The 21,969-nt window shown below is 44.5% G+C and overlaps 1 protein-coding gene across 1 annotated transcript in view; it reads right to left on the bottom strand.

Moving 5' to 3' along the window:
- Nucleotides 1-21,969, bottom strand: part of PTDSS1 (phosphatidylserine synthase 1) — a 64,399-nt gene that overhangs the window by 31,861 nt on the left and 10,569 nt on the right. The window contains exons 2-4 of the mRNA XM_065895219.1: nucleotides 20,763-20,854; nucleotides 9,153-9,197; nucleotides 5,814-5,938 (exon numbers count right to left, since the gene is read on the bottom strand). Coding sequence (XP_065751291.1) covers nucleotides 5,814-5,938; nucleotides 9,153-9,197; nucleotides 20,763-20,854 — 262 coding nt within the window. The remainder of the gene's footprint in view (nucleotides 1-5,813; nucleotides 5,939-9,152; nucleotides 9,198-20,762; nucleotides 20,855-21,969) is intronic.

Raw genomic sequence — 21,969 nt, 5'->3', positions numbered from 1 at the left:
GTCTATTGCATAATTTAAAGCTTGTATTTCCTTGTTTATTTTCTGTCTGGATAATCTGTCCATTGGTGTAAGTGAGGTGTTAAAGTCCCCCACTATTATTGTGTTACTCTCGATTTCGTCTTTTATAGCAGTTAGCAGTTGCCTTATGTATTGAGGTGCTCCTATGTTGGGTGCATATATATTTATAATTGTTACATCTTCTTCTTGGATTGATCCCTTGATCATTATGTAGTGTCCTTCCTTGTCTCTTGTAACATTCTTTATTTTAAAGTCTATTTTATCTGATATGATTATTGTTATTCTAGCTTTCTTTTGATTTCCATTTGCATGGAATATCTTTTTCCATCCCCTCACTTTCAGTCTGTATGTGTCCCTAGGTCTGAAGTGGGTCTCTTGTAGACAGCATATATACGGGTCTTGTTTTTGTATCCACTCAGCAAGCCTGTGTCTTTTGGTTGCAGCATTTAATCCATTCATATTTAAGGTAATTATCGATATGTACGTTCCTGTGACCATTTTCTTAATTGTTTTGGGTTTGTTTTTGTAGGTCCTTTTCTTCTCTTGTGTTTCCCACTTAGAGAAGTTCCTTTAGCGTTTGCTGTAGAGCTGGTTTGGTGGTGCTGAATTCTCTTAGCTTTTGCTTGTCTGTAAAGCTTTTGATTTCTCTGTTGAATCTGAATGAGATCCTTGCTGAGTAGAGTAATCTTGGTTGTAGGTTTTTTCCTTTCATCACTTTAAGTATATCCTGCCACTCCCTCTGGCCTGCAGAATTTCTGCTGAAAAGTCAGCTGATAATCTTATGGCAATTTCCTTGTATGTTATTTGTTGATTTCCCTTGCTGTTTTTAGTATTTTTTCTTTGAATTTAAATTTTGTTAGTTTGATTAATATGTGTCTCAGCCATGTTTCTCCTTGGGTTTATCCTATATGGGACTCTCTGTGCTTCCTAGACTTGGGTGGCTATTTCCTTCCCCATGTCAGGGAAGTTTTCGATTATAATCTCTTCAAATATTTTCTCAAACCCTTTCTCTTTCTTTTCTTCTTCTGGGGTCCCTGTAATTCAAATGTTGGTGCATTTAACATTGTTCCAGATATCTCTGAGATTGTCCTCATTTCATTCTTTTTTCTTTCTTCTGCTCCTCCACAGTTATTTCCACCATTCTATCTTCAGGCTTACTTATTTGCTCCAGATTTGCTATATTTTCTGCCTCAGTTATTCTGCTATTGATTCCTTCTAGTGTATTTTTCATTTCAGTTATTGTGTTGTTCATCACTTTTTGTTTGTTCTTTAGTTCTTCTAGGTCCTTGTTAAACATTTCTTGTATTTTCTTGATCCGTGCCTCCATTCTATTTCTGAGATTTGGGATCATCTTTACTATCATTACTCTGAATTCTTTTTCAGGTAGATTGCCTATTTCCTCTTCATTTATTTGGTCTTGTAGGTTTTTACCTTGCTCCTTCTTCTGTAACATATATTTTTGTTGTCTCATTTTTTTTGATGGGTGGGGCTGCATCCTGTTTTGCTGGTTGTTTGGCCTGAGGCATCCAGCACTGGAGTTTGCAGGCAGTTGGGTGGAGCCGGGTTTTGGTGCTGCGATGAGGACCTCTAGGAGAGCTCATACCGAGTAATATTCTCTGGGCCTGGAGTTCTCTGTTAGTCCAGGGGTTTGGACTCAGTGCTCCTCCCAGAGGAGCTCAGGCCTGATGCCCCGCCTGGGAACCAAGACCCCCCGCAAGCCGCACAGTGCCACAAAAGAAACAAGAAATGGGCAACAAACAAAAAGGAGCAGAACAATAACAAAGAATAAAAAATAAAATAAAGTTACAAAAATAAAACATATATTAGAAAAAATAAAAATAAGAATGAAACAAGAACAAAACAGGACCACAACAGAAAAAAAAAAAAAGGCCAGAGGAGGCTCTGGGCGGCAGGGCTTAGGCTCAGGACCTCTGCGACCAGAGGCGACCCTGGAGGGCAGAGTTTCAGGCCTGGGGCCAAGCAGGCGGGGGAGCCGCTGGCTGCGTTCCCCTCCAATCCCCCAACCCCCCGAAGGTCTCTCCCTGTCGGCGCTGATTCCCTCACCGTGAGTGGGCCCTTCCGAGCGTGGGAACCCCTCCCCTCCCCCACATTGTGCTTTCTTGATTCTAGGACACATCTTTTTCACATTTAGCATTTTGAGAACTGGGTGGATATTTCAACATATTACAATGTTTGGTGCACATATAATATAAGGTTTCCCTTTTCCCCTTCCCAAAGTCATACTTGTAATTGATGGTGCATCTTACAATTGATGCTGACCTCCTGACCCTACGATCAAGCTTAATGTTATAAAAGAGAGACACCTAGACACCGTGTGGCTCTTAGTGTGATACACAGCACCATATGTGAGCAGCCCTGCCACGGAAACTGGACTGGAATCTGGACCCCATCCAGCCTCTACATCTAACTTCCGTTTATAGAAAATATAGGGGGACAGAGAGATACGTTAATGACACCCTGGAAATGCAAGCTACAAAATCCAGACTCGAGACGCTCCATAAAATAAACAATGTGGCTTCTTTGACAAACAAACCTTGAGGTTGAAAAACGGTATGGAGGACTGCAGATTAAGAGCTGCAACAAAGGCAATACGGGGACCTTGCCTGGATCCTAATTTGTACAAATCAACTGTAAAAAAAAACTTTACCAGGTGACTGGGGAAATGTGAACACTGCATACTGTTACCTTTAAGCAACTGAAAACAGCATTGTGGTTATGTTTTAAAAAATCCATATAGGGGCTTCCCTGGTGGCGCAGTGGTTGAGAGTCCGCCTGCCGATGCAGGGGACACGGGTTCGTGCCCCGGTCCGGGAAGATCCCACATGCCATGGAGGGGCTGGGCCCGTGAGCCATGGCTGCTGAGCCTGTGTGTCCAGAGCCTGTGCTCTGTAACGGGAGAGGCCACAGCAGTGAGATGCCCGCGTATCGCAAAAAAAAAAAAAAAAAAAAAATCCATATATTTGGATATAATGTCTGATAACAATGCAAGATATGTGTGTGTTGGCGGCGGGGGGAGGGTGGAATGAAAGAAGATTGGGCCTGTGTTGATAAAATTTTAAAAAATTATTGGAGTTGTCTTAGACAACTCTCTTAGAAAAAGAGCCAATGATAATTTGTTTAATTTGCCTTCTTGTAGAGTCTAAACTCCAAGGGGAGAGGGAGCGATTGGGCCTACCCTCCTCCCCACTACCACCAGCACAGTGTCTAGCATGTAGGAAAAGCTCAGTGAGTATTTACTAAACGGAAGACTGCTGCTCCAGACCACCCAATCGCCAATTCAGATGTGCTCACAAAGCTTGTCTGAAGCTTAGAACACATTTTTTTTTTTTTTTTGCGGTACGCGGGCCCTCTCACTGTTGTGGCCTCTCCCGTTGCGGAGCACGGGCTCCGGATGCGCAGGCTCAGCGGCCATGGCTCACAGGCCCAGTCGCTCCGCGGCATGTGGGATCTTCCCGGACCAGGGCACGAACCTGTGTCCCCTGCATCGGCAGGTGGACTCTCAACCACTGCGCCACCAGGGAAGCCCATATTTTTGAATAGAATAAATATTTAGGAACATAGCAAAGTTTCCAATTATACAAAAGACTGCCTCTAACAGGATTTCAATGACTGCCCTCCCCAACTCCAAGTTATAATGTTAATTTTAAGGGAAAAGGGAGTCTGAATTTCAATGTGCGATACCAAGCACGGACTAGAGCCTGGTATCAGGATTAGAAATAGGTGGAAGCTGAAGGAATGGGGAAGGCAGAGGGTTCCTGGAGCCAGGCAACTAAAGGCTTCTGTCTTGCATAAAGGTGCCCTCCTTACCACAGGTTCTAACAAGGGAATGCGTTTCTCTAGAGCCATCAATGAACAGATCCTTAGAACTGTAAAAGATTCCTTTAAGGAAGTAAAAAGTGATAAGGGATTGGAGATGAAGACTGAGGCTGGTCTACCACCACCTGGAACTGCAGAAGTTGAAAACAGCTTCGGGTTTTGTTTGGCAAGAAAGAATTAGCCAATCCCTGAAAACTAGTTTTAAATGCCGGTTTCAGCTCTTTGGGGGCTGTGATCGTGACAATCGGATGTCCCTGTGATGTCAAATTCCTAAGGAAGGTAGATGTCAAAGTATTATTAGATTCAACTTCCCCCCACTGACTGTGAGAACAAGACTGAGAGACACAACAGCAAATCCACCTGAAGTTAGTTTACTTCATAATATGTCCAATTTTGCTTAAAAACCCAGGAAACTTGCAGGGAGAAACATAATCTGGGATATCCTTCTCCCAATCTCCATATTGTAAGATGCCTGGGAGTGTCAAACACTTGTTATTGTAATAACCATATGCTTGAGGCACTGGCCTGAGGGGAAATGTAGGTTTGGGACCCAGAGGGATCTTATATTAAGCTTCTATTTCCTCCTTGGTAAAATGGAGGCATTAACATGTAGACCATATATAAAGCACTCAGCACACTACCTGGCAGAGCAGACAACCCACCATCAGCGACTGCTGTCAGCCTCACTGTAACTGTAGCATCATTAGAGGCTGTACATCACCCTGTACCATTCTCCTTCTCAGAGGAAGAAAGTCCAAGACAGACTTTTCTCCTTGACACTTTTAAATGATGTTTGGCATTCCTATTTTTGTCTTTAGTTTGTCCTTTACAAAAGATAAAGATAAAATCCGGACACACCATTCCAAGAAGGGTCTGACCAACCTCAACTATGCTGGAATGATCACTTCTTGGACTGTTTATCAAGTCCCTCTGTATTGCTTTTTTGTTTGTTAAACAAGGACCCACCTACGGTCCAAATGCCTGTTCTCCTTTTCTGATCATCACTAGGTATTTCTTCAATCTGTACTAAATGTTAGGCACTTTAAAAAGTAAAAAAGGAAAGGAACTGTATTACAGTATAAAATAGTCTCTTCACTAAAAGTCAAAGTACAGAGTAGTTTTAGCCAAGAGAAAAAGTATTTATTGTCATTTAATAAAAACAATGAATGAAATGGCCTCCATCATTACGAATGGCACCTTCATGGCAAGCAGGTGGGAAGAGTCACAGCATCAGGGCTGGGGTCAGGGAGCAGAGGGGTCAAGGGTGACACGGACACAGCAGTGCAGCTGCCATCAGAGGACCTGGTGTGTGCGAGGCATCACGTTAGGCCTTCGTTTAGCTCACAATAAACTTCCAAGATAAGTTTTTCACTTTATTATTAAATTAAATATTATTTAATTTAATAATAAATTTAATATTTAATTTTATTAATAAATATTTAATTAATTTAATTTATATTTAAATTTATTTTAATATTTAAATATTATATTTAATTTATATTTAAATTAATTTATTTATATTTAAATTTATTATATATAATTTATATTTAAATTTATTATAATATTTAAATATTATATTTAATTAATTTAATATTTAATAAATTTAATAATTTAATATTGAAAATAAATATTATTTCACTTTACAAAAGAGGGAATAGGCTATAAGTTCGTAGCCCAAGGTCCTACAGCTTACAAGTGTCAGAGGCTCAATTCCCACCCACGGCTGCCGGCTGATAATATTCACATATTCCTACCACCCCCTTTGGGCCAAGAGAGGATTCATTTCCCTGGACTGTACCATTCATGGAACCACGCACGGCACCAACCTGCCCAGAGTCCTGGTGTTTAGATACCTACGTAGTAAATATGGAGAAGGACCAATTTAAAATGTGAAGTCAATTACCTGCTATACCCAAGAGTCAACCAGTTTCTCTAAGACACAGCAGACAAGTACGTACCATGATATCTGCTTCCCTTGTGGCGTATCGAAGGTTCGGATCTAGCCAGTACATCAGGGATTTAACCTGCTCAAAGTTCAGGAAGAGCAGGAACACCAGGAACAGGAAGTAGAGCACGCTGAGCCCTGAGGGAAACAGAAACATCCTCAAGTCGGGGAGAGAGCCAGTGTCAGACGCACAACACACACCGGGCTCAAATTGCTCATGGCCCAAAGCACACACTGGTGCTGTAACATGGGCTGTGGAGACCCCCGTGACAAGCTGCTGGTCTTTCCTTTTTTTTTGCGGTACGCGGGCCTCTCACTGCTGTGGCCTCTCCCGTTGCGGAGCACAGGCTCCCGACGCACAGGCTCAGCAGCCATGGCTCACGGGCCCAGCCGCTCCATGGCATGTGGGATCTTCCCGGACCGGGGCACGAACCCGCGTCCCCTGCACCGGCAGGCGGACTCTCAACCACTGCGCCACCAAGGGAAGCCCTGGTCTTTCCTTTGATGAGAGTCTGACATATGGTCCTAGTTCAGACCGGGAGGAGTCGTCAGTAACCCTTTCTGAGAAGAGGATGCCGATGCTCTCAGACCATGGGCGAGAGCGTGGAGGAGTAGACGTGGCCTTCAGGCAGGCAGAGGCGAGCAGACAGGTCCCTACAATGAGGTCTAGGAGCCAGCACATGGCTGGGTGCTGGCAAAGAGGGGCACGGAGCAAGGCGGCTATGAAGCGACGGTCAGGGCTCGGGGCCACGGCGAAGACTGCAGGCTTGATCTTAAGTCAAAGAAGGAGCACCTGGGCTTCCCTGGTGGCGCAGTGGGTGAGAGTCTGCCTGCCGATGCAGGGGACACGGGTTCGTGCCCCAGTCCGGGAAGATCCCACATGCCATGGAGCGGCTGGGCCCGTGAGCCATGGCTGCTGAGCCTGTGCGTCCGGAGCCTGTGCTCCTCAATGGGAGAGGCCACAACGGTGAGAGGCCCGCGTACTGCAAAAACAAAAAGGAAAGAAGGAGCACCTGACAGATTTCAAATGGGGAAATAAGATGATGTAGGTAACATTTCAGGAAGTGGACTCTGGTCACTGGGTGGCGAGTAGACCGGAGATGGGCGAAGCCAGGCAGACAGGCCAGTTTGGGGTAGGGACAGACAGGTGTGGAGGCAAGAGGTGGCCCAGGGTCACTCATCCCCATCTTACACCCCACCTCAGTCCCTGGGGGCATCACATCACTGTCACATCATGTCGTAATTGGTACCCTAATAATCACCCCATATCATTTAGAAAAGACAGTTAGTAATCTAATTTAAGAAGGCAAAAGCCTGTAAATACATTTTATAAAGACTTGAGAACCAGCCACCAGTGGCTTTGTCACTCCTTTTCCTGCTAGAATGAAAATGCGTATGTAGGACATCTAGATGCTGTGATACAAATGACCTTGGACCTCAGTACCCCCTCCAAAGTGGGCTGGCACCAGTTCCCAGGGAGCTGCTCTAGAGGAGAGAATGTCTGTGGCTGAAATTCTCCATAGCGGCTGTAGCACAGGCCTTCTTCAGAAGGGGCCTCTCCCGGTCCTCGGGGAGCTCGGGGGGCCTGAGAGTAGCACGACTGACTCAGTCATGCATCCCGGGGCCCAGCGCTCATGTGTTTTTAGGCAAGCTTATATGATTACCTTCTTATATATTATGTACCAGCTACTTTTACAGATTTTCACTTCAAACACCCCCCACTACATCCTTCTGAAATAATTATTTTAAGACAGAAAGAAGGTGTTTGTGGAGCAGAAGGCTGTTAACTTAGAGTTCACAGTTGGTCTTCAACATCGCTGAAGCCCCGGATATAATACACAGAACTCTCTGTGTGTGTGTGTGTGTGTGTGTGTGTGTGTGAGAGAGCACGTGTGTACTGCGAAAGGGTCTATAGTTCTCATCAGGTTATCCAAGTGTTCCATGATCCCAGGGAAGAAATAAAACTGCTCATTACTTATGATGGACCATTTGAAATCTGAAAAACTTAGGTGTAGCCAACTAGCTAAAAAGGACATAACTTCAAGCAGCAATATTAAGTCCATGAGCTATAAGTATAATGCACCCAGGACTATCTTTTAAGAAATGTAAATGAATCATGCACTTCTCTGCAAAAAAAAAAAAAAAAAAAAAAAAATCCTCCCATGACTTCCTCCTGCCCTTCACAAGCTGTGTGGGGTCCCATCTGTGCCCAACTCTGCCTCTCTCACTACTCCCAGGCCTGCTACCCTCCGGCCACACTGACTGGGGACACACCAAGCCTCTTCTAGCTGGGGACCACTTTGGCAGTCTTGCCTTAGCCTGGCCTTCCTCCCCGCATCTTTGCCTGGATCCTTCTTTCCAGGCGGGTTTCTTACGCACACCTTCTTCAAGCCACCCCTCACCTGAAAGCGAAAGCAGCTACTTAGTCACTATTGCCTCTTGTGGTTTTAATAAACTTCCTAGCGCTTCGTGACATCAGCTATTTTTTGATTTGTTTCACAGTGTGTTTGCTATAGCTGCCCTCCCTGCCGGGGGCCCCTCCACCTGCAGCCTCCGGGCCAGAGCAGCCACCCACGCAGAAGGACTTGGTGAACGCCTGCTGAGCGAACGACCAAGATTCATTACTAAATTCAAAGAGATTTGCCTATAATCTCTGAAGGGTGAAAAATAAACAAACTTGAGCCAAATGTCCATTTTTCGGTCCTTTTGCATAAGATTAACTTTTCTGAACCTTGTATAACTTATTTGATGATTATTTAGGTAAGATGAAGCCAATATCTGAAGTTCTGAAGATATGCTTTAAATCCACTCAGGTGGTTTTACTCTTTGGACTAGAAATCAAGTAACCATAAGAGATCCAACATTTATATGAGATGCTTATCACTAAACCTTAGTTCAAATCAGGGCTCTTTGCTAAGACTTCTCTTTTTCTAAGCTCTTTCTCATTCACGACACTGGGGAGTTTGCTGGGGTTTCAGTCCCTCCTGGATGCTGATGAGACAAACGTGCTCATACGATGCACGTGAGCTTGCACCAGCGAATAGCAACGTCAGGAAGAACAAGCCACATTCCCTCGTGTCAAATCCCGTGCATTAACAGACAACAGCGTGGGGGCGGGGTGGTGACAGGGGTAGGGGTGGGGGCTTGAAACAGTTCACGTGTATGAGAATTTCAGCTGTCACCAGCACTTTTTTGTGGCAGAGCATTTTAATAAAAAATTGATATCAGGAACACCAAAAAGTAAAAAGTTATTAAGTTTTACAGTAGGGTGGTAAGGAAAACTGCTATAATATACAGAAAAAGATTTGCTTCAAGTAGAATGGATTTTTAAACCGACTAATGGGTAACTCACCGAAAACCATTCGCCACAAGGCCGGATGAGGTCGAGTAAACGGACCTGCAGAGATAACATTACAAGGTCAGACAGACTGCTTTCAAACCAAGACTAAAATAAAGACAGTGATGCTGATCTCCACAGAGATAAAGGGTTAAAAAAAGCTCTCCACTGTTAATTTTTTTTTTCTACATAAATACTCTGGGGTCAAAGTCTAAGTTGAAATGTTCATCCACATCGTAACAACCATTCCCCACAATTGTAACAGGCATCAATCTCAACAGAGGCTTTTTTTTTTTTTTTTAAGCTTAACTCAGATCATAATTTCCCGTGGACACAATGTTACAACAGCGAGTAGGTCACCAGGCCAGCCTTTAACTGTATGTAATACTTACTGGACATTAACAAGAAACCTCACAATCCCCCAGGAGCTACTGGACATCGTGTGTGTGTGTGAGAGAGAGAGAGTGTGTGTGTGTGTGTGTGTGTGTGTGTGTGTGTGTGTGTGTGAGAGAGAGAGAGAGAGAGAGAGAGAAAGAGGGCAGACACTGAGGGGCTCTGACAGTAAAAGAGAGAAATACGGTGCCTGGAAAACAAGTGCAATGGGGAGTGACACTGAAAGCAAACCCTTGGAGCAGTGGAACACGCTGATGCAGGAGCTTTTGATCATGTCCTGTGGTAACAAAATACCTTTGACTAGCTCAGATACACAGATGCAGATTCCACGGGAGGGAAACCAAAGTTTCACGGGATGAAATTTACTCTTACTACAAGTGATACAACAATACTCTGTCTTCTATTTTATTTCATTAAAAAAAATAATAGAAGATGAACGCAAGTAAGCTGGGCCTTGATCTGTTAAACTGATTTACCACCAACTGCAGGGTTACAGCTCGCAAATATTGACCATTGTCCTAGAGGGCACCTGACCTATTTGGGGCTGCCCACGCCTTCCTGCACTTGGAGGATTTCTAGCATTGTGATCCCATATCTCCAGAAGAGATGTCAGAGCTTGCTGCACAGCTTCCTTATAAGCGGGTCCTGGTCCTTTCGTCGCACCCACGCCAGACAGCATCAGGAGCGGGTGACAGTGGAGGTAAGTGTGCAGAGCTCTCCCCTCCCCTTGGCCCAGGCCAGCAGGGACACTAGTGTGAGGTGGCACTCCTCACACTGATGAAGGTGGCACTGGCGACTGTGGCAGAGGCAGTTCCATTTAGAGTTCTCTGTACACGTGATGGTGGGACAGACTGTAGCCAAGGCTCACTCATTAGACCAGGCCTGGGTGATGTGCCGCCAGCTCCTAGAAGCTTAGCCTCGGGCCTGGTTTCCTAGCCCTCCTAGGATTCCTCCAGCCAGTCAGTCCATCACAGCTTCTGTTGCTTATGACCAGGAATCCTCTCTGCAGCAAACATTACATTGTAAATTTTATCCTGGGACTCATTCTGAAGGGCCCATCTCTTCTTAAAAAGACCACACTGAGGGCTTCCCTGGTGGCGCAGTGGTTGAGAGTCCGCCTGCCGATGCAGGGGACACGTGTTCGTGCCCCGGTCCGGGAAGATCCCACATGCCGCGGAGCGGCTGGGCCTGTGAGCCATGGCCACTGAGCCTGCGCGTCCAGAGCCTGTGCTCCGCAGCGGGAGAGGCCACAGCAGTGAGAGGCCCGCGTACCGCAAAAAAAAAAGCACACTGAAACATTCTAACTGCTTTCTTTGGATGAATCAAGTTCATTTTAGTAATATCAGTTACAAGTACCTCCACCCTCCAAATCGATTCAGTTTCTGAGTTTAAATGAGGAGAGATCAGAAGATGAGTTAAGTTTGAGGGACTATACTTTATCCAAAATAATATGGTGTCTGAGTTTTGGATGGCAAGTTGAGAGAGCTCAGATAAGTGAGGGATTTTTCTGAAAGTTTATCTGTGTCTGTTCGATTTCTGAGGTCTGACAGCAAAGGCTCAGACAGCACGGGATACCTGTATTCTTTTTAATCAGCTGTTTTCTCAAAAAAGGCACAGCAAAGCATAGAAACCAGAATCCCCTCCCAGGTAACATAACCTGGTTAAATTTCTTCACAAGTTATTGGAAAACTGATGGCTACATTTGTCTTCTTTTAAGTAATTTTAATAGCTTGACTTGTCACCAGGAATGACTTGTCTTATGGTAGCAGTTTGGTTTGCAAGGATTACTTCATCCAAACTACTTTTTTTTTTTAACATCTTTATTGGAGTATAATTGCTTTGCAATGGTGTGTTAGTTTCTGCTCTTTAACAAAGTGAATCAGCTATACATGTCCATATATCCTCATTATCTCCTCCCTCTTGCATCTCCCTCCCACCCTCCCTATCCCACCCCTCTAGGTGGTCACAAAGCACTGAGCTGATCTCCCTGTGCTACGCTGCTTCCCACTAGCTGTCTATTTTACAGTTGGTAGTGTATATATGTCCATGCCACTCTCTCACTGCGTCCCAGCTTACCCTTCCCCCTCCCCGTGTCCTCAAGTCCATTCTCTACATCTGCGTCTTTATTCCCATCCTGCCCCTAGGTTCTTCAGAACCTTTTTTTTTTTTAGATTCCATATATATGTGTTAGCATACGGTATTTGTTTTTCTCTTTCTGACTTACTTCACTCTGTATGACCATCCAAACCATTGAATTAACCCCTCAGACATAACGTGGGACCCCAGCTTTCTCTATGACTTCTTCTTACAAGGTGAAACTCTGAAATTTTATGATTATTTGGCTTGCAACAGAATTCCATGCCCAATCGGTACTTGGCAGTGGGGTGGTGAGAGGACCACCATCATTCCCATTTTATAGATAAAGACACTGGGGCGTAAGGAACTCACCCAGGGCCACACGGCTCACAGGACTCCAGGTCTGAGAGCCCGTGTGCACCTTCCCATCAACTGTCAGAACGGGGCCAGCTTGGGAGGGGGAGGGGGGAGGGGAGGAGTTGACGGGCTGAGCCAGGACTGTCTCTGGGCCAGGAGAGGGGCAAGAGAGAGGCAAGCTAGTGAGTGGTGTTTAGCGCTGCCGCGACGTGGACTTGATAAGCAAGGTGAGGGAGAAGGCAGGGAACTGATACGCGTTCCCGCGCATCACAGTCCACCAGTAGAAAGGCCTCCAAAGTCTTCGTCGGCCTTTGATTACTTTAAGAGCAGTCTTTGGAAAACAGAACTTGGCCCTTTCTTTTTTTTTTTTGCCGTACGCGGGCCTCTCACTGCTGTGGCCTCTCCCGTTGTGGACGCGCAGGCTCAGCGGCCACGGCTCACGGGCCCAGCCGCTCCGCGGCATGTGGGATCTTCCCAGACCGGGGCACAAACCCGTGTCCCCTGCATCGGCAGGCGGACTCTCAACCACTGCGCCACCAGAGAAGCCCTCGGCCCTTTCTTATATCTAACCCTAAGCAGTGTGCTCCAGAGTAAATAAGAGGATAGAGTGGTTGAGGAATTTGGGGTTGATGGGGCCTTAAGCTCTCCTTAACCTAACAGGTAACTACTTCAGCCCAAGGTATTCCTCTCTGTCCGGCTGTGATTCCAGAGACAGACACACGTTCCTGGGCCTGGAAAGAGAATTTTCATCTTACTGCACTGCAGTTTGGCTTTTTAAAGGCTCATCTTGACTTGCTGCTATTGAATTGTTCCCTCTCTTCTCTAATATCCCATTTATACATCATCAGTGTTTACTTCATAAATGTTTCGCATAAAATACAATTTAAAAAAAAGTCCTTTCTGCCTTGCATTTGATCTGAGGAAGGCTTCAGAAATCTGATGCGGTGGTGGGTTTCAGGACAGACAGCAGAGCACCAAGGAGCTCTGTCCTGAACCAGGGGGTGAGAACAGACCACTGGGCCCTTTTGCCTACAAAAGGCAAGATAAGGCCCTGGAATGTTAGGTGACCTTACAGTTGCTAACTTTAAAACCCAATCCAGGCCTTACTTCAGTCATCCAATCTGTCCTCTTCTTTCTGAGAAGAAATTCTGAATGCTTTCATGTAGTATTTCCAGAAGTACATGCCTGTAGCTTTACTCACAAAGAGTAGCCTCTTCACCATCAAAGACAATAATATTGCTGAAAATACTATTTTGCTTTTTAAAATATCAAGGATGAGGCTGGCGTTTTCCTGTATGAGAAGCCTTGATACTTATGCTCACCAGGTCACCCACACTTGATTACTCTGGTCAAGTCACCCTGAAAGCCTCCTACAGCATCCACCTGCCCAGGTGAGTATAGCCTTCCTGGAACATTTACCTCATCCCGGTACCTTCCCACAGGTCTTATTCCCCAGCAAACTATTTTCTCGGTGGTCTTCCTCTGACCAGTGTTATGGCCAGGACATCAGTAGGAGTGACCCATCTGACAGTGGGCTTCTTGTCTATACTTTATTTCTTATTTGGTAAAAGCTGCCTGGAAGAGTCTGGGTCTTCAGTTCAGTTATGCAGGAGAGATGGGGGAGGTGTCTCAGGGTGGTGATGGAGAAACAAGTGCTGGTTTTATTTACAAAGGTGGTTTTCTTACAAGGCACATTGAAAAATTACATGTTTTACTTTCTCATCAGTCCCTATGTCTAGAATACATCATTTCCAATCAGATATTAAGAGCAAGTTTTATTTCAAAAGAAAATAGAAACCAAACGACTTTGCCTTGAGAAAGCAAGCATTTAAAACACTTCCTCTGAAGTCAAAACATAAGATCACAGCTTGACTAGCCAGCAACCTATTGTCATATCCACGAATAAGGAGTTCAATAAGGGATCAACCCTTGGGAGGCAGGATCCTTTTAACCAAAGTCAGAAGCTGCATCTTCGCAGCTGCACGTCTGTGCCTGTGGGTCCTCTCAGTCTGCCTCTTCTCTTTATTAACTCTTTTTCAGCTTTATGTGATATAACTGACAAATAAAATCATGAGATATTTGATTTGTATGATTTGAAAGTTTAAATTCCTCTAGGAAAAACCTAGAAAAGGTGAATAAAATTATCTCTAAGCAAATTTCAAACCTAAGAAAGAATTTTTCTACAAGACAAAGTAGTGGAGTGGGAGACAGAGAATGGGGGGACATAGTACCTTTTTTTCCCTCATTTTTATCACCTTCATGCCTCAAGGAGATGTGATTCGCTCTATCTCAGCTCAGAGAAATCAGAAGAGGCCGAAGGAGAAAGGGAAGGATAAACGCAGGAAAACCAAGAAATATTAGTTATCTCACTCTCTTCAAAATACCTTGAAGAAGTGCTGAATGGTGCTACTCTTGCAGATGAGGAAAGGAAAAGAGAGGGCTAATCTGTGAACTTTTCTCCTGGCAGATTCATTCTTAATTCAACATATATTGATTGAGAGGCCACTCTGGGCCGGGCACTGGGGGTACAGGGTAAGGCTGTGGTGGTTTGGGTCGGGGTGTGTGTGGGGGGAAGGGCAGGAAGAGTCCATGGAGGCCCTCAGGAGCTGGAAAAGCACACAGAAGTCACCTGTTGAAAGAAATCTCACAGCCAGCTGGAGATGCAACAGGCTTCTAAATTTCACTCCAGTGACAGAGTGATGCAATTGTAATTACACTCCAATGACACAGTGGCATAGTTAAAATTACACTTACACTTGAGTGTCAGTTGCTATAAGGAGGTAGACGTGGAACTTAAAATATTTTTTTCAAGGGAACCAAGAGAGAGAGAATGGGAGAGAAGACAGCAGGAAAGAAGTGGGCGTAGGTAACTGACCCTCTCCCTCCGAGGTCTCCCCTCAGGGTCCCTCTCCATGTCTGTTTGTAGGACTGAAGGAAGGAAGGAACTCTAGACCTCACCCCGCCACTCACTCTGTTGACTGTCAAATGAAATTCTGAGTCTCCACTCCTCCCCCATGTAACTCAGGGGTAAATTCTAAGCCAATGGAGGTTATCCTGTTTCTCTTTTATTCTTTCAGTCAGTGAAGATCTACTAGAGATCTATGATGTGCCTCTGATGTCCTCCAGCCACTGTAAACGCCTGTCCTCAGGTCTGCTTGGAGCAGAGGCATGTAGCCTAAGCCTCATCAAAGAGGAGTGAGGGCAAGTGTGCTGGGGGCTTTCTAGAAAAGGCCTCTTCACTCTTAAAAAGATGCATGGGAAGACGTGACCTCCTCTTCTGTTGGACACTGTCTGTGACTACACTTCAGCAGTGCAGCAGCTGTCCCAAGACCACGAGGGCAGCAAAGCACAGGCATCTTGCTGAAGACGGTGGAGCAGAAACAGGTGAAGAACCTGGGTCTTCACGCGTCACTGAGCTGCTGAATTAGTCAACCCTGAACCACTCTATCTCAGAACTTCTTGTAATGTAAGAAAGCAAACATTTTATTTATCCTTTAAGCCATTTTGAAAGGGGTTTCCTATTACTTGTGGCCAAAAGCATCCTGTTATAAACCTCATAGAGAAAGTCAAGGGCCTTCTTTGCTATCTAGACTCTGTACAAAAAGAACCAGAGGGCCCCTCCTGTACGAATTGATCGATTCTAGCACACAGAGAGCGTATGTAAACTCACAGACATACGAGACATATGGACACAACCAAACTTAGGCCTATACTTAAACATTCAGGGCAGCCTTTACTAGGTCAAGGATAAATGCGTTTGAAGGTGCCAAAACAGAGCCATTCTGGGAATGCCATCCACTGCGGGCACTTCCCCAAAACTGCCTTTCAAGGACAAGGCAAATGCTGGGCTCCATTGCTCCCATTCATTCCATTACTTAATTTGAGAATTTGTGCCAAGGGTGGGGAGAGAGGAAGAGAAGGTGACGAGATCGGAACAAGAAGAGTCGTGTCCGTTCCACTCGGTGAAGCATCCACCTAGCATCATGGCTCCTGAAAAGGCTGTAGTCTGAATGCCAGCTGGGGCGGGGGGGGGGGGGGGGCATCCACATGCCCAGGAGTACCCTTTCCCAGTGCCTGCCAGCTCCCCCATCAAATCTACGGCGCCCTCCAAGGCCACCCCCAATTTAAAAAATATTCAATAACAGCATTCTTTAATGTGGAAAACTTACAGTTTTACTAATCTGATGTAAAGTGTGAGCAAATGGCTCCTTAGAGAACAAGGCTGACACTGTGTTTGCCTTGTACACGTGGCTGCAAGACAGTCCCTCCAAGCACTGCTTCCCTAACGTCCTTATCCTTCCTGCACAGAATGCTGAATGGACTTTGTCCTTTTCTAAATCTGAGCCCTTGATTTTGGTGGCGGAAGGTTCAGCTCAATCTGTGGGCTGACATTTGGGCTCCAGAGGAGCAAAGGCACAACCACCGCTGCTGGGCGTGAGGTCCAAAGCACACTAGGCACGGGCCAACTCAGGCCCTAAGACTGCGCTCCTGGGAAAAAGAAAAGCCAGAGACTGACAGAGAGAAGAAACAGCACAGGGAGATAGAAACATGTAGAAGACAGAGACGAAACACCTCATGATGGGCCTCATATGAGAAAAGGCCAGGACTCCGCCGAGTACAGCAATGTGTGGGAGCCAGAGCCGTAACATCAGGCCGGCATCAGAGGCCGGGTGGCAGCTCAGCGGTGACTGATGGCCTTGGGTTCAGCTTCCTGAGCCGTAAACGGAGCAGACTGAACTACATGAGCCCTGTGGGTCCTCCCCACTTTGTGTGTATCACAAGGTCCGGGCAGCCAGGATAAGAAAAGCATAAAACAAACAACTTTTATCTTTCCACGAGGAAAACAAAAGCCCAGTCCCATCATGAGAGACTCAGCCAGGTAAGTGGATATTGAAGATTAGATGTCTTCATGAAGGAAGAAGAGGACAAATCAGCAGAAATCATGCAAAATGTCATGTCCAACAGATTTAATCCCCCAACCTTCAGGGCTTTTGGAACCTTACGAAAAATAGCTGCTAATGAAGCCCCAAAGCCCAGCTCCTGCCAAAGCTCCACAGAAGGGATATCTGTAAAAAATCATGGCTATGGAGAGACTGATCTCTGAGAATCCTCAAACTTCCAAAATGGCTCTCAGAAATAGCAAGTTTAAATTTTTCAAAAAGCAGAAAAGAAACCTTTGAAGCTGTGAAGAACTAGGAAACAGTTAACACACAGCCAAGGAAAGCTGGAGGCTTGAAGAACACACACACCTTTGGATTGATCAGTTTCCTGCACACGTACTATGTTCTGACTGACTGATTTAAAACCAAAAATTTAAAAAAGGATGGTAGGGCACAGACAAGATGAGAAATAGGAATAGAGGGCACAGAACAATAATGTTCATGGCATCAAGTGATGGCCGGGAAGTAAGCAGCAGAACTTCACAGGATACGGAAGGTAGAAGGCTGAGGGGGGAGACGGTGACCACTACCTGAACTGTCACCTACTCACCTTCCCTGGGGACTCTGGTGGCCATAGACCTTGTGTTGGTATCAAATCTGAGATGCAGCTCACCATCTCCTTTTTCTGGGCTGTATTCTTACTCCATCTTTGTAAGGCCAGGTTCTAGAGCTCAGGGGGACCACCCATAGCCTCTGGTATTCTCAGTGTGTGTGAGGCTTGATGCCCCAAGTGGCCACTTAAGTTGCACTACAGCACAGCACCCTTGAAAGAAAGGATGGGCTCCATAAGGTCTAAGCTCTCCCTAAACCTAAAACCCTGAGATTTTATGTGAAGGAAGTGGTAGGAAAAAGAAAGTTGGCAAATAGCTAGAAAAGCTTTTCAACACTGGGGACTTTTCCTAGAAAGAGAATGCCATAGCGACCAATCCCCCTTCATTCCATGACCTGTCTATATTTTGAATATTTTATCTTCATACTCCAATCAGAACTTTCATTATCAGAACTTTCATCATTGTGGCAAGGCCAAACTCTGTTGGTCATACCTGCATAAGGTATGCAGGTGCTGGGCACTGAAGGTCTGCGTCCCCCCCAAAATTCGTATGTTGAAATTCTAACCCTGAAGCTGAAGACTGTTGGACCTCCTGGACCCTACAGGGCCAAACCATAGAGCTACCTGACTGTGAACATTTGCTATCCTTTAAGACATAGGAAGAAGGACTCCAAGGTGGCTCAGAGGTCATCCGGGCTGTCATTTCCACCACAGGGCCATGGGGGGAGGGGAGGAGGACTGCCTCCACCTTGGTTTCAAAGGGCAAGACCAACACCCGGCTCTGTTGGGCCAGGGGACCGGAGCCCTGGGGATTCGACCCCCACTGGGAAAGCTGTGGAGGCAGACTACTGCTCCAGTGGGTCTGGAAGGCAGAGCATCAAGCTGAAGAGGATTACTCTCGAGAGATCTCCTAGAGAGAGATCTCCTAGAGTTTGCCTTCCTACGTTTTGGACTTGCCTGGGGCTTGTCACCACTTCCTTCTTTCCTGTTTCTTCCTTTGGGAATGGGAATGCCTACTCTGTGCCTGGCCCACGACTGTGTTCTGTAAGCACGGAACTTGCTTGATTTCACAGGTTCACAGCTGGGGAAGAATTCTGCCACAGAATGAACCTTCTGCTGTTTTAAGCCGCTCAGTCTACGGTATCCTATTATAGAGGCCTATACTAAGACAGAGGTTTTCATGTCTTGAAAGGTTTTCACTAAAGAAAAATAATAATAATAACAAAAATAAAATAAAGGTAAAATTTCATCTAAAAGCTTGAGTGGTTAGAGAGCTAAATTCAGCTGCCAAATAACTTGGCTATCTAGAACAATCCATTCCCTGAAGGATTCAGAATCATGGTTTTACTGGTTGGATCATTATGCTACCAGCAGAACCCACAAAAATACAGAATGAAATTCCACTGCCAACGTTTTGGAAGGCCTAAAGGACTTGCCCTGTGTGATACTGTGATTTATAAGAAGTAAGTACTTGGTCTTTGTTCCCTTTCTGGAACAGAATCCTAAACTCCTTGGAAGTTCCTAAGTGATGACAGTGAGAAGTGTCTTTTGTTATGTTAATGAGGTGACTTTTGGGAAGCCGCTCAGGATGGGGGTCAGTGAAGCCAACAATGGGATTAGAGGGTAGGAAGCCTCAGTCCCACACCCCCTGAGCTCTGGCGGTTGAATCAATGGCCAAAGATTTAATCAATCATACCAACGTAATGAAACTTCCATAGGAAACTGAAAGGATAGGGTTTAGAAAGCTTCTGGGTTGGTGAGCGCGTGGAGATCTGGGGAGAGTGACGTGCCTGGAGAGGGCATGGACGCTGCTCGCCCCTTCCCACAGACTTTACCCTACGCATCTCTTCATCTGGCTTTTGATTAATATTCTCAGTCATCTAGTGAGCAAACTGGTTTCCTGAGTCCTGTGAGCTGTTCTAACAAATTAATGAAACCCAAGGAGGATTTATAGCCGGTCGGTCAGAAGCACAGGTGACACCCTGGACTTGGGATTGGCATCTGCAGCGGGGGCAGCAGCAGCCTTGTGGGACTTAACCTGTGGAATCTGATGCTATCTCCAGGTAGACAGTGTCAGAATCGAGTAGCACTGTAGGACACCCAGCTGGTGTTCAACTTGCTTGTTGGTGCAGGGACACCAACCCACCGCCACACACACTGGAATTGGTATTAGAATCCTATCACCACAGTACAGTTTCAGACAACAATCAGTAACGTTCATAATGAGCTCATAATATTACACATTATATTCTACGATGGGAGGATGGAGAAGAAGCACATCTTAAATCATCATATTTAAAACCTGAGCAGGGCCCATGGGGCGTAACTCATAAAAAAAGACTGAAACAGTTACAAAATATCCTAAGTGTAAAAGAAACAGGAGGGACTTCCCTGGTGGTCCAGTGGTTAAGACTTCGCCTTCCAATGCAGGGAGTGTGGGTTCGATCCCTGGTTGGGGAGCATGCCTCACAGCCAAAAAACCAAAACATAAGACAGAAAGAAGCAATATTGTAACAAATTCAATAAAGACTTTATAAAATGGTCTACATCAAAAAAACAAACAACAACAACAAAAAAACTTAAAAAAATAAAAGAAACAGGATATAAAAAGTGAGCGTTTAGAAATCACTCGTAGAGAATAAATAGAGAATATTCCAGGGAGAAAGTACTAAAGGGGAACAAGAAAAAATAAAGCAACTCGTAAGGGACAATTCAGAGGAAAGGTATGAATCTTAAGTATGGCAAGATACCAAATTAGTTTTTAAACCCAGGCTTTTGCCTCACTCTATAATCATGATGGGGGAAAATTTCATGGTAAAAATTTTTTTAACCTGATAATGAAAATTCTTATCCCAACAAAGTTTACAGTTAAGACAACAATGATTTAAGTAATACTCTTTAGAGCACTGACTCTGTCCTTAGCAAAAAAGGAGTAACTGAACAGTAATCGAGTATTTTATGACTCGGCTGATAATAACAAACACAGCAACAAGAACAATAGTTGACATTCATTGAGAGCTTACAGTTTGTCAGTCACTGTTCAGAGTATTTTACTTGTTTTAATTCAGTTAACCCTTACCACTGTACTTCTCTCCATTTCAGAGAGAAATGGCTTAAAGAGGAACAGAGCTCGGAAGTGGCAGAAAGAGCAGTCTGTCTCCAGAGCCTGTGCCCTTAACCACCACACAACACTCAAGAGTCTTTTTTTATTCCACCCTCTAGTTTCATCTTCCAGATGACATGCATCTCAAAAATACCAACAAGGGCACAATGCACAGGAGAAATGCGATAAAACGTTACATCACTTACCATTGGGGAAAGCTAGTACACTGATGATAAGAAAGAAGAAAATTACGGAGAGGATACCCCTCCAGATGTTGTCTTCTGGGACAGAGTCATCCCTGAAAATAGAAAAGGAACATTGAGTATTCATTTTTGGATCTAAATAGTCAGCCTAGAAGGAATAAGAGTTCCATGTTCTAAAAACTGGGGGATTGCTAACTTTACTTTGCTGAGCTAAGTCATTACACACACTATTTACTACTCACTATCATTTCCTAAAATAATAGTGTCATAGTCAAGTCCAGTTCTGGCGAGGAAGGCAACTGGCAACCTCACATCCCAACACACATTCTGCTCAGACAAGCATTTGAGAGTCACAGTTCTCTAAAAAAAATTAAAAATACCCAGGCTGTCAAAAGGTAAGATTTATTTTGGAGAAATACCTTTTGGTTTTAAGACTAACTAAAGATGACCTTTACTACACAGACTGTGGCAGAAAAACTGTTCAGGAATCAGAAAGGAAGCATAAGATTATAAGGAATAAGGGTATAATGCAATGAGATTATGCAGTCACTTGTCAAATATGGGCAGTTGGCTATCTAAGGGATGAATAAAAATGGGGCAGCGTGACATAATCAGAAAGCAGCAGTAAAAAATGTTAAAAGAAAAATTAAGAGAGTATGAATACGACTGGTTCACTTTGCTGTACGGCAAGAAACTAACACAACATTGTAAAGCAACTATATTCCAATAAAAATTAATAAAAAAAAAAGAAAGAAAAATTAAGAGAAAACAAAATACAAGATTTAAACTCAGAGCAGAAGCAAAAGAACTGTGAATAGGAGATAAGCTTCCCCGCTCTCCTGCCTGGTCATTTCTAATGTATTACTGTGTTTAACTCCTCTATAACCCCAGTAACTGAAATGATTACATTTGTTGGTTTATATGTTGTCTATCTCCTCTGTAGAAAGTAAACTCCTAATGGCAGGGAATTATTCATTAATAGGCCCTCAATATATTTCTGGACTGATTATTGATTATGGAAGAAAATTTACTGTTTTAAAATGAAGTAAAATTTCCCAAATGGAAATTTTCTTAACATTGATGGTGAAGAATTTAGGTTTTGACAGTTTGCAAACAAAAAAGAAGATTCTAGTAACATATCTGGGGCTCAGAGAAGCAAACAAAAGTGGGAAAACGGAAATACATGACAGTAAAATTTTCTGAAGTATTA

The sequence above is a fragment of the Phocoena phocoena genome, chromosome 17 (assembly GCF_963924675.1).
Source record: "Phocoena phocoena chromosome 17, mPhoPho1.1, whole genome shotgun sequence".
Taxonomy (NCBI): Eukaryota; Metazoa; Chordata; class Mammalia; order Artiodactyla; family Phocoenidae; genus Phocoena; species Phocoena phocoena.
The sequence above is the reverse complement of the archived record's forward strand: the minus strand, read 5'-3'. Positions and strand labels throughout refer to the sequence as shown.